We start from the raw sequence: 12,987 nt of genomic DNA on the forward strand, positions 1-12,987 counted from the left end.
CGAATTTGAAGTGGTGCCATTCTGAATTTGTTATATCATGTTTCAGCAATGAGCATAACTCAACAGATCTCCCATCTCCTTAGACGATCACAACACGTCTCGAAATAGCCCCTCCTCTGGCTCTTAAAACCGCTTGATCCCAATAAGAGGTTGTTTTCAATTCTCTCCTTTTGGCCTTTCTTCTCATCTGATGGCAATATCGATAAATTCTCATTAGTTCCTATAGATTATAAGGAGTTTTAATAATCTCGATATTGGCCCTTAATTAATAACCGGACAGATTTGAGTGTGCCTGTAGCACTGACTGGGCTAAGTTCTAGGTTTCAACATCGGCAATAATGAAGTATATTACTCTGAATGAACAAAACATAGAAGGCGCTAAGGCATCGCTGAACCAGGTCGATGACACCAAGGACACCATAATTAAAACTATAATGACTAGGAAGTAAAAACTGAAAAGAAGATACTAGAGGAGATACACAACCAAAGTTCTTTGTTTAATATTCAATTGATGAAGAAATCAGAACTAAATACAGGGTTAAAGTTTTAATCTACTTGTTGGGCAAATAAGAAACCTAAAATAAAGTAATTCCTAAGTTGTTATACATTTTCTGGTGCAACTTATAGCAATAAAACAGGTCGAATAGAAAATATCCCATTACGAGATGTCGGCTTCCCCATTTGGCCTCTCGGCTTCTTCAATTTGATGGGCTCCATCAGGTTCCTCGTTGTTTTTACGACGTAACCTTGATTGTACATTGTATATGGCTTTCACTGTCGAGTTATTATCATCGAATTTCTCATGTAGTTGTGAAAGAATTTGACGTGGACTCATACCAAGCTTCACAAGGTTTTCCACAATAATTTTCTCTTCACTATTCATCCTACTTCTACCTTTAGCTAATTCATGGTTATGGAATCCAGACACTACTTTAACCTTCCATGTGCCATCATCTCCCGGTATTCCTTTGAGTTTGAACGGACAATTGCACTTTATAGTTGGCTTCCTTTTCCTTTTCCTTTCGAGTGATTGCTTTGTCTTCTTGACATGTGAACGAGGTTCTCCACTCCTTTCACAACATAACTCTAACCTTGGTTTCTCATTACCCGTCCCGGTACTTGACTTACCTATCATAATCACAAACATGTGTCTTTTTCCAATTTCTTTTGCCCAACATATAAGTTTGTCTCGTGATTCAAATACCTCCTCTGTCTGAAAATATTCACCGAAGTCAATAGTTACTACACTTTCGTCATATGGACTCACACTTACACTTAAACTCTCCTCTTTGGGTTCTTGTTCTGGGGTGCCTTGAGGAGTGCCTGGATGGGATGTTTGAAGAATAAGTTGGGGAGTGCTCTCAACTTCGGCATTACACTTGTTTTCGTTACAAACCCCTCCAAAATCTCGAGAATCTGTCAAAGGCAAGTCGTCCTCTACGTTCTGCAGAAAAAGGGCAAAAAAAGAATAAGTATGCAGAGGGGCCATCTCTTGCGAAGTCAATTTGACTTTGGATTCATGTGTCGGATCGTCCCCACCGAAATCGGTGGAGTCAAACTGGGGAACGCACATTTGGACGATCGCATCAGTCCGTACATACGTTCCGAAAAAGTTTTTTGTGAAGCACAACCAGTAACTAATTAAAACATTACAAAAATAATATCATGAGGATGTTTATACCTCTTTCAAGATGGGAACATGCCGAGAAACTGGTTTTGAAGTTCTTAGGGATACATCCCCCTTTTTTTCAAGACTTCCTTCCATTGAGATTTTGCAACTTTTCTTGTTTAGATATGGAAGAAGACAAAACAATAAAGAATGTACAAATGTCGAAGTGATGACTTTGTTCAAAGGGGTGGATAATGGCCCCTATCAGTAGTGGTACAGGTGGGACTTAGGGATTTGAGTTTGTTGATCTCTAAGTATAGATTTTAGAAAGAAAATGAGCAAGATGTGAGAAAATAGAACTTACAACATAGCTTTAGTAGCACCAGCAACGAGGGGAGCCTTTGGAATCTCGTTTAACCGAGATTGATCACAGTCAAATGGGTGAGTGGCGCTTTTTACAAAACTGGGGGCATCTATAGAACTTCTTGTTGTAGTATTCAGGTTGAGAGTGTGGTTCGTGGGAAGGCCCCAATTACATCTACACTTCGGGCACGCTTGGGTCGGCCCTGTGTTTGGGGCTATTAAGGCAGGAGTCTTGAGACTAAAGTGAAAGAATAGCTTCAATAGCCTTAATGAATGCCAATTTGACAAGGTGGGCACAAGTAAGATGACTGACTAGATGTCGCCGAGTCCAAACAATATCTTCTCAAAAATAATATCGAATAACAAATGATGCTTTAAGGGGAAACGATTTAAAATGGAAAAGTGTCTTAACCTTTAATTGAGAAAGCTCCTTTTGATCGAGAACAATTTGGGCTTCAAGTTTCTCGATTTCTTTAGCTTTATTCTCTAGTTCTTTGCTTTTAGAATCAAATGCTCTCTGTAACTTCTCATACTCATCTGCAACTAACTGCAGTTTCCTTTTTTCTGAAGAAGAAATAAAACCATAAGAGCAAAATCAATAAAGATTCATACATTGTTTTCGTTAAAAAACATAGCACGTTTAGTAAAAGTGCCATTAAAACGTAAAGTGTAACCAGATAGAATACCTTCAATATAAATTTGATTTTGCTTATCCTTCTCCTCCTTCATCTTACTAAGTTCTGCAGAAAGGACGTTATATCTTTTTCTCATGAACCCTAACCTTCCATTTTTCGCATCAACTTCTTTTTCTATATAACTAAGAAGCTCATTCTTTTCTCCTAATTCATCAAGCATTTCACTTTCCATATTTGTGCGAAATTATATACGATAAACTATATAAGAAACAACGATAAAAGTCAGAAAGAAAATATCAAATGTGGGTAGAAGTAACAACAATTCTTTGAGGCAGCTGAAAATGATTATAACAACAATTCTTCATTTACTCAAAAAAAAACAATTCTTCATAATGCTCTAGGTTGTTCATAACATTAACACATGAGAATTCATTACAAAGACATTAATCAGATTCATTACTCTTCGGGTAACAGAAACTACATGAATCATTGATCCAAGTTTATTAATCTCAACAGTACACTGATCCAACTCCAAATAACCAGTTCTTTTAGACGTCTTTAATTCCCAATTTCCACCTATGATACATGTTATACATGTAAAAGTGTTATTTAAAGGTTATTTCTAGCGGTAACAACCATCAATCAACAAACGAACATCAACTCGTAAACAAAACTTGAACTTATCTAAGAACTATAGCTTACAAGAACTTAAGAATCACAATTCATAAATCATAACCATCAATAAACAAACGATCATCGTCTAATTAAGAAAATTTGAACTTATCTAAGATTCATAATTATAGAAAAGTAAGAATCATAGTTCATAAGATCATAATCATCAATTGATTGAACATTGAAGTCTTTAATTTGCAATTTCAACCTTCAAATTTCATCACAGTTGGGGTTAAACCTTAACCATCTCCATAATTTTCAAAGAGACTCATCAATTTCTTGATCAACATCTTAAAAGGGGTTAGAATCAAATCAAGTATTCAGTACTCACCAGAAATGTGGATATCCCCAACGTTTGAGTATTCCAAAATTGAAAGTTGAACCGAATCTTGAGAGAGGGAGTGAAGATTTAAGAAAAAAAAACCCTAATTGCTTGGCAGCTCGGCTCAATGCTGTTGTCGACTTTGAGAAAGATTTGAGAGAAAGTTCAACTTGAAACCCTAACCAGAAATACTTGAGAGAGAAAGTGGAGATCAAAGATAAACCCTAGTACCAGTTGGTCACTTTACTTGCTGCACGGCTCCTCCTCGCTGTTGTCGATTTGAGAAGTCGAAACTCTCTCCCTTTCTTGCCCAACGTCCCCAAATTAAAAAAAAAATAAAGGAAGAAATTAAAGCAGGTATATACCCAAATTGTCCCTGCTCTCTATAAAATTACGACCGCTCGGTCTTCACATGGATCCGGGCATCCGGCCACTGAAAGCATTCTATCGGTTGAAAGAAAAATAAATTAGGATCTTTTTCTTTGTGACTTTTAGGTCATGTTTGGCGCGAAGGAATGGCGTGAAAATCACATTCCAGATCATTATTTGGCTCACAGAAATGGTGTGGGCGCGAGAATGTGATTCCCACAAAAAGGGTAATAGCAAACCCAAAAGGGAGGTGGGTTTGTGATTCTCATTCCCCCCAGAATCACATATATTAATATTTATTGACAAATATATCCTTAACAAAATATTGAATTACCAATTTTATTTTTTGTAGGATCTAGTATTAATAAGTACTATTTATGTTTATGAACAAAATTTAATTTTAGATAAATTTCTATTTAGGTTTACGAACAAAATTTTATTTTAGATAAATTTTTATTAAGACATTTATTTATTATCTTTAAATTCTAAACCTTTGATGTATCGTGTTATTATTTCATATCTACGAATTTGAAAAAATAATGTTGATTTTAATATATAACAAAGTTGATGTGTATATTTTATACAAAAAAAAAAGTTGATGTGTATTTTATGTAGTTTAAGTAAGGGTAAAAGTGAACTTTTACAAATATTTACATTCCTATTCCTATACGAACCAAACACCTAATTAGGAATATGTCAAGAATCAAATTCTCATTTCTGGTCAAACCAAAGGTCAAACTACAATAATCTGATTCCTAGGGATCAAGTTACGGGAATGTGATTCCTGGGAATCACATTCCATTCCCGCGCACCAAACATGGCCTTAGGGTTTTTTTGTTTTGTTTTTGCATTCATTTTCCTTCATCTTGTCTTTACTTTTGTATGTTTCATGTTGTAATTTATCTTAGTAAATCCATGTTATATTCAAAGGAGTCAAAAGTCTCAAAACCATGTAAAGTATTGGATAGAATTCCTACTTATGAATGAAATTTTGGTTTAACTCAAAAAACAAAAAAAAAAAGATTCGCCCCCAAGACTGGATGGTTATAACCCTTTCTTCTACCAAGCGAATTGGGAAACAATTGAAACTAATCTCATTCATATGGCCCAAGAATTTTTCAGTACTTCTATCATTTCCCAAATTGTGATCGTACTCATATTTTCTTACTTTCTAAATCTAGATCTCTTTAATCCCCGACAAATTTTAGACAAATTAGTCTGCTTAATACTACTTCCAAGATTATCACTACGATTTTGGTTGATCGTCTCAAGCCATGTCTTAATGATATCCGTCACCCTTTCCAATCTGTTTTTCTTCCGGGTCGACAAATTACAGATGACATTCTCATTGCTCGTAAACTACTTCATTCTTTCAAAAAGTTAAATGGTAATAAGAATTATTTTGGTCTTAAACTAGACTTGTCTAAGGCTTTTGATAAAGTCGAATGTTCCTTTCTATTTACTATTTTCAAACAATTAAATTTCTCCTCTCATTGGTGTAATCTCGCAGCAGCTTGTATCTCTACTCCATCAACAGTTATCTTCATTAACGACAGTCCAACTTTTTTCCCTTCTCGCGGGCTTCTCCAAGGACCCGTCCTCCTCTTTTTTGTTCATCTTAGCTATGGAAGGTCTCAGCCGTCTCTTATCCTCAGCAATATTAGATAAATTTTTCATGGAATTCCTTATGGAGTCTTTGGAGTCTCTGAATCTTAATATTCATCACCTCCTTTTCGCTGATAACTGCATAATTTTTTGGCAAAAACTCGTTAGAAGATATTATTAAGTTCAAAGAAATTATTTCTTCTTTTTGTGATTCATCAGTGGCAAATGATAAATTTTAACAAATCTAGTATTTTCTTCTCTCAAAATTCTCATCCTAAATTAAAGAGAATTGCCCATCGTATAAAAGTCAAAATCAATTCTCTATTTGATAAATATTTGGGTGTTCAGCTTCACATAGATAAGCGTAAAATTTTGATGTTCTCTCAATTAATTGATTCCATCCATAACAAACTTACAAAATGACAGAACAAATTTATGTCTCAAGCTGGCCGATTTGTTTCTTCTTGACAATAGCAGCAGTCGCCCCCCTTTACCAGTGTAGTGTTATGCAATCTCTAAAGGAATTTGCAAACGCATTGAGATCTTCAGAAGTCTTTTTGGTGGGGAAGACAAATAACTCTTCATATCAATAATTGGAAGTTGATTTGTTCTTCGAAGCCCAGTGATGCAGGCGCATAGACGTGTGGGCCCACGTCCACGCGTGCCCACATCCTATTTGGTCATAATAGTAGTCTATTTAGTATAGGAGAAGTTACTTTAATTTGATATTTCTTTATTTTTAAAGTTTCTATGTTTGAGTAGTTTATTATTTTAGGAATCCTAGTTTGAGTCTATCTAGGAAGGTTTATTATCTTATAAAAGGAGATCTAGTCTATGTTATTATTCACCTTGAAGAGAAAAACCATTGAAGTTATTAAGAATTTTAGTTTATTTTATCGTTTTCTTTATTGTTCTTAGTTTATTTTATTGTTTTTCGTTAATTCCGCTGCGTCTACATCAAGTGGTATTCAGAGCCATTTTTTTTAACCAATCACAATGGTTAATCCTACCGTTCCTACTACAACAATCAAAGAGAAGACACCAAGTTTTGCCTCCGAATGGGACAACATCAACAAGAAGTTATCCTCGATTACAAAATTGGAAGAAGCTTTCGAAAGTTACAAGAAGGAAAATATGGAAAAATTCGACAATATCAATCATCGATTCGATCAAGTCAATGATTCCATCATGAAGTTATCTAAACAACTCGAAGGCATATGTAAGTCTCCCTCTTCTACTACCACTCCTCCATCTTCTACTTCAATTTAAACATCATCACCACAACCACTTCCAACCACCACAAACTCAACCGTTGCAACCACCACACCAATTTCAATACCCCTATTCGGTCAACCTATCACTAACCCATGCCCGACCACATTCCTCCCACCGATTCACATCAACACTACACCACCACTCTCACCGGTTTTTCCATTAACATACATAAACCCTGCAACCATTCCAACCACACCACCTTTTCCTTCAACGACCAACAAACATCAAACCAACCCGAGTCGTTCTCCCACCAATCTACTACCAACCCGAGTATAACCCAACCATACCCCTTCCAGACCCCTCGGCAATATTATTCACCAAGCACCATTCTACTCGAAACCCACCACCAAAACCGCAACCCCGAACCCTCAAAAACCAACATGGAAACACCCACTCGCCAACACTCTCATGCCGTCTCTTCCCATCTCACGCCAAATCGAGGAACATCTTCTTCTAACCACCGAACCGATAGCCACCACCCCTTCCATCACCACGAATCGGAAACCGTAACCCACCACGCCCATCAATTTGCCGATAGCTACACACCTTCCCGAACCCGGCTACCCGAATCCATCATCAACCGACCCACCGATTACCCGTTTTCCTCTCATAACCGAGACCTAGGTTTCCCCTTGACCCATCATCAAAACCGAGAGGACCTTCATGAACAACCCCGACAACACCTCATTGAACCCGACTATCCCCCTTACCGTCATGAAACCCGTCCACAAAACCGACCACACCCTTATGAACCGGATAGAACCAAAAACCGTCCCACCTATCAAGAACCAAATCATAACAGGTCCATGCAACGTAACCGTTTTACTCATCCACGCCCCAATTATCATGAACCCGACGACTATCACCCCGATGATGATCACGATTCTCCACCGACTTCTTCTTCGTACCGTGTCCGAATGGACGTCCCGGCATATGACGGTTCCATCAACATTGAAAACTTTTTGGATTATATTGCTCGATTGGAAATCTTCTTTGATGTTATGCAGGTATATGGACAAGAACAGGTTAGATGTGTCACCGGATATCTTTCAAAAACAGCTTTAACATGGTGGAAACAAGAATCTGAACAAAGACGGTTTTCAAATCTTCCTCCCATATCCTCGTGGTCTGAACTTAAGCCACTTATGATGGCCCGTTTCCTCCCTCCCGATTACGAAAATCAGTTATGTCTGGAATATCTTCGTTGTCGTCAAAGACGACGTTCAGTTGAAGAATATGCCTCCGAATTCTAGCGTTTAAGTACTAGGCTTAATCTTCCCGATACTGAATCCATGAAATTGGAAAATTTTAAAGATGGCCTTCGAGGTGACATTAAGGATCTTGTCAACCTTCGTCCTTTCTCTTCCGTCTCGGAATGTATTAGAGTGGCTCGTTCCTTTGAGTCGGATTCTCGAGCTATTTATAGGGGGATCCACAATCGTATTAATTATATTCGGCAACCTACAGATGATACTGATCTTTCTAAACAAACGGATAACGGATCTAAGAATGTTCCTGAAAATCCATACAAAAAACAACCTCCAGGTAAGTGTTTTCGTTGCTTTGAGACAGGTCATTATTCTAATAATTGCCCGTTACGTGGTAAGGTAAATTTGGTGGAAAACAGGATTACTTGGATGAGGAGATCGATCATGTCAATATTGACCCAGATTCAGGAGACCGTGTTATGTTAGTAACTCGTAGGGTACTTTTTACTCCTCTTGAACAAGACCATTCTCAACGGAAAAATTTATTTGTTACACGAGGAACAGTCTTGAACAAGGTTTGTACGATTGTTATTGATAATGGGTGTGTGGAGAATTTGATTTCTTCCAGACTTGTGGCTTACTTGGGTATTCCTACTATTCCAAAACCACACCCTTATCATACTGCTTGGATTCAATCCGGTACTGCTACCCGTGTTGAGCGAATGTGTACCTTTTCCCTATCTATTGGCTCTTTCTATTCATCTGACATTACTTGTGATGTTACCGATATGGATCTTTGTCATATCATTTTGGGACGCCCTTGGCAGTCAGATGTGGATGCTATTTACAAGGGTCGTTTGAACGTTTATGAGTTTCCATGGAAGAAGAAGATTATCACTTTGTTGCCGATTGCGAAAGGATCTGATGAATTTACCTCCATCCAACAATCGGTTCGGGACGAACCTTCTGGGGAACAGGGTGCTGATGCAGGCGCATAAACGTGTGGGCCCACGTCCACGCGTGCCCACATCCTATTTGGTCATAATAGTAGTCTATTTAGTATAGGAGAAGTTACTTTAATTTGATATTTCTTTATTTTTAAAGTTTCTATGTTTGAGTAGTTTATTATTTTAGGAATCCTAGTTTGAGTCTATCTAGGAAGGTTTATTATCTTATAAAAGGAGATCTAGTCTATGTTATTATTCACCTTGAAGAGAAAAACCATTGAAGTTATTAAGAATTTTAGTTTATTTTATCGTTTTCTCTATTGTTTTTAGTTTATTTTATTGTTCTTCGTTAATTCCGCTACGTCTACATCACCCAGAGGTTGACTGGGTATTTGTAACCCCCTTTATGAGACCAATCATCCAAGGTAACCTTGCGTGGAGGCTTAAGGATGAACCTTCTGCTCTTTGAATTCGATCTCTTAAATCTAGATACCCCTAGAATTTTGATCCTTAAATCAATGCAAAAAAACCATCACTTGTAGATATGGAAGAGTCTCTAAGTCTTTTTATCTTATTAACAAGAATTACATCTGGGAGATAGATGATGGTCTAAATTTAACATCTGGACAGATGCATGGATCTCAAATATTCAATTTTCGATTACAAATACAAAAAATTCTCAACTGGAAAAAGTATCTCAACTTATTCTCAATAGTCATTCAAATAATCAAGTTTTATATGACAACCTGGATGTTTCACAATTAAATTCTATTCTCGCCATCACTATCCACAAATACGACCCGAACCAGATGAATGGAATCGTACAAAATATGACAAATTCTCCATTGCTTCTTTATGCAATATAATTATGAACCATAATTCGCCTCATTTTGCTAAATTACAGTGGCACTTTATTTGGCATATGGATATCATCCCAAAGACTAAATTATTCTTATGGAAATGTTGTTCTGGTTAATTACCGGTTCTTAACAAAGTTGTCCGGTTTATCGACGCATCAAAGATATGTCAGATATGTCATAAAGACATTGAAACTATTGAGCATGCATTGTTATACTGTGATTACGCTCTCCAAGTCTGATTTTATTTTAACATTCATTCTTTACACATTATATCCATTTCCGAATGGATTACCACATGGAAAATAACATTGAAAAACAACAACAATACACTAGGACACTTTTTTCCTATTATTCCCTGGACCACCTGGAAATTCAAATGCAAAGCTTAATTTCAACAACTCGAGATAGTTACTCAGACAATTATTGACTATGTCAAAAAAATTAAAGTTACAATTTAAATCAGATTCATCATAGAACACAATCAACCCCCCCCCCCCCAATTATTTGAATATAAGATACAAACTCCTACCGATCATTACAAAATTAAATGTAACTTAAGTTTCATTTAAATCAGATGTCTTAATTCAAAAATCTTTAGTCCCAATAGGCATTGGAATGGTGATCAGGGATCATGAGTCTTGTATTATTAACAACCTATCTATTGTATCTAGAGTGGGCAATAGTGAAGAAGAAGAAGCCAAAGCTATGCTAGAAGCTATGCAATGGGTCTGAACTCTTAACATTAACTTTACAACAGAGAAAATTCAACAAGCAATAGACTTGGCGTGCCACACTATCATATTTATAGACGATATGAAGATATCTTTTATTAGTCTAACATATGTGCACTGCAATCGGAAGTATAACGGGTTAACTCATAATCTCGCATGATTGGTAACAACTCTACAAGATTCCAAGGTTGTCGTTTGTAATAGCTCTTGATTTTCCTTTTCCCGGTACGTAAAAAATAGTATAAAAAACAAAAAATTGGAATAAGTTAGAACCTGATTTAGATTTCTAAGTCATCTGTGATGATAGCAACAACACTTAACCAACACAGTATGAAAAGCACTTCCAATACCGACGACCCTCAATATGTCATTTTCAAATCTTTCTCTCCTCTCCTCCGACCACCTCTCTCTCTGATCTCCCTCAGATTACTCTCAGATATCTCTCTCACACACACAAAGTCGAATGAGTTTTCCTGATACTTTTTTATTTGCAATTATCATAAACTCAGACCCCATTTGATTTTTACAAAATGTTGATCGATTAAAAGAATTGCTTATCCGCACAAAAATTAAACTAAAATCAGCAAGAACAAAACACAAAAGAAGAAATAAAAAGAAAAGAAGAAACTATAAACCAGCTAGTTCAAATTTCAAATCAAACTTGTCAAGAAAGAGATGAAGGAACATATCAACTTCAGTAGTTAATGTACAAATTCATTCATTTAAGTTCAACCGTGCAACTCATTTCTTCCCTGATCTATCTTGTCTTTAATCCCAATTTCCTCCGGTAAACTCGAAAAGAAATTCAAGTACTAGTGAATTTGACAATTTATCAGAAGCATATAATCGTCATTTCTAAAGTTCACCTCCCGTTGATTCATTCTTCAATGTAGTTTCTTCGTCAAAGCTACAAACTATGAACATGTGCGATTAATGAGGGTATTTCGATAGGTAGACCAGTTTTTTTAAAGGTCCGTATAATTTTATCGCACACATATTTCTTTAAATTATTTTTGATATATGACTTATATGTAGCGTATTATGTATATACAAAATTTATATATATCATGATACATATATACACTAGGCATAACCATGTCCTCAACAAATGTGCTTTCGTCGAGTATTTTACGTGTTTGAAAAAAACTCATAGTCATCAGATCTAATCGCCCTACCTGATAGACACTTAACAAAAACTCACAAAAACCCATTACCATCGTCACACAAATCACCAATCAGATTTTTTCGACTAGAAGAATTGATGGAAAATCCATTTACTTGCTTCACAGGTTCATCCAAACTAGTATCTACAACAATTCATGGCGGCTTCGATCAACTACTCAGGACGAAGATGCATCTTGGGGGGTTTCAGCAGCTCTTATCAGAGTAGTTTCATAAATTTCTAGGGAGTTTCTACTTTATCTTCTTTTACACCCAATAATTTTGAGATCTTCTATGTTTATACTCTTTCTCATTAATCTTTGATTTAGATTCAGAGTAGTTGGTGATAGGGTCGAGAAAACGGTCCGAGAACCCGAGACCCGACCCTATCCGCCCGATCCGTGAGGACCCGTAGCTCGAAGGGAGCCCGAGTCGAGCTTACCCGGCCCGTTGTATCAGGTGTTAGTGGGCGGGACTCGGTCAAGGCCTCCAATCCGAGTCCCGACCCGTTAGTTGCCCGAGTTCCGAAGCCCGAAACCCGTCCGACCAACCACATAACTTTATATATGATCCAAGAGGGTAGAAACTTTTGGCCTTAAAAGAGCCTTGCATTGTAAAGCAAAGAAGAGGTTATATAACCTCTCCCCTTGCTCCTCCATCTTTAAACCCACCAATGTGAGACTAAAGAGTTAGAGCTTGCTAAAATTTAGGTCCTTGGAGAGCTTTATATATAACCTCTCCCCGTATGAATTCTTCTTTAGATGTTCAATGTGGGACTAAGTTTCCAAAGAGAACTACAAAAGTCTCTTAATTGTAGTCCCACATCACCTATTTAGAGTTAGAAAAGGAATTTGAGACTTTTATTAAATGAAAAATAAGGTTCATACAAAACATTAAGACCATTAAATTTATGAATCCCACATCACTTGAGTTAAAGGGGAAGTGAGACTCTTATTATAGGGAAAAGAAAAGAATTATAATAAACAAAATCTAATGAATTTATTAGTCCAACAATAGGGGATGTAAGACTTTTTTTAGAGAAATAGGAAGTGAAGAACAAAATCTGAAAAGGGAATAAAGAAGGGATTTAGTTTTATCAAAGATATTAGTCTCACATTCTCTTTGAATTAAAAAATTACTTTATATAAGAGAAGATAATGAAGAAGGGTGACTCAAATCCTTAGAAATAATGAGTTAGAGTCTTTTATATAAGAAAAGAGAATGAAGATA

General features: G+C 36.5%; 1 protein-coding gene across 1 annotated transcript; it reads right to left on the bottom strand.

Annotated features, from left to right (window-relative positions):
* Positions 1-476: 476 nt before the first annotated feature.
* On the bottom strand, positions 477-4,118 carry LOC147558097 (uncharacterized). The gene is made up of 4 exons (XM_086659646.1): positions 3,611-4,118; positions 2,659-2,865; positions 2,385-2,536; positions 477-1,444 (listed from the first exon to the last, which is right to left on the bottom strand). The coding sequence occupies exons 2-4, from the start codon at positions 2,837-2,839 to the stop codon at positions 659-661; spliced, it is 1,119 nt and encodes a 372-aa protein (XP_086515772.1). The 5' UTR covers positions 2,840-2,865; positions 3,611-4,118; the 3' UTR covers positions 477-658.
* Positions 4,119-12,987: the final 8,869 nt, after the last annotated feature.

The sequence above is a fragment of the Eschscholzia californica genome, unplaced genomic scaffold (genome assembly GCF_041429995.1).
Source record: "Eschscholzia californica isolate CP2 unplaced genomic scaffold, dmEscCali1.0.p SCAF_2, whole genome shotgun sequence".
NCBI classification, from domain to species: domain Eukaryota; kingdom Viridiplantae; phylum Streptophyta; class Magnoliopsida; order Ranunculales; family Papaveraceae; genus Eschscholzia; species Eschscholzia californica.

Excerpts from the sequence above, each read along its gene's own strand:
- LOC147558097 (XM_086659646.1), bottom strand. The coding sequence starts at position 2,839 with ATGGAAAGTGAAATGCTTGATGAATTAGGAGAAAAGAATGAGCTTCTT. Across the intron at positions 2,537-2,658 it reads AAATCAAATTTATATTGAAG|AAAAAAGGAAACTGCAGTTA; the intron begins GTATTCTATCTG and ends TTTCTTCTTCAG. Across the intron at positions 1,445-2,384 it reads AGGAGCTTTCTCAATTAAAG|AACGTAGAGGACGACTTGCC; the intron begins GTTAAGACACTT and ends CTTTTTCTGCAG.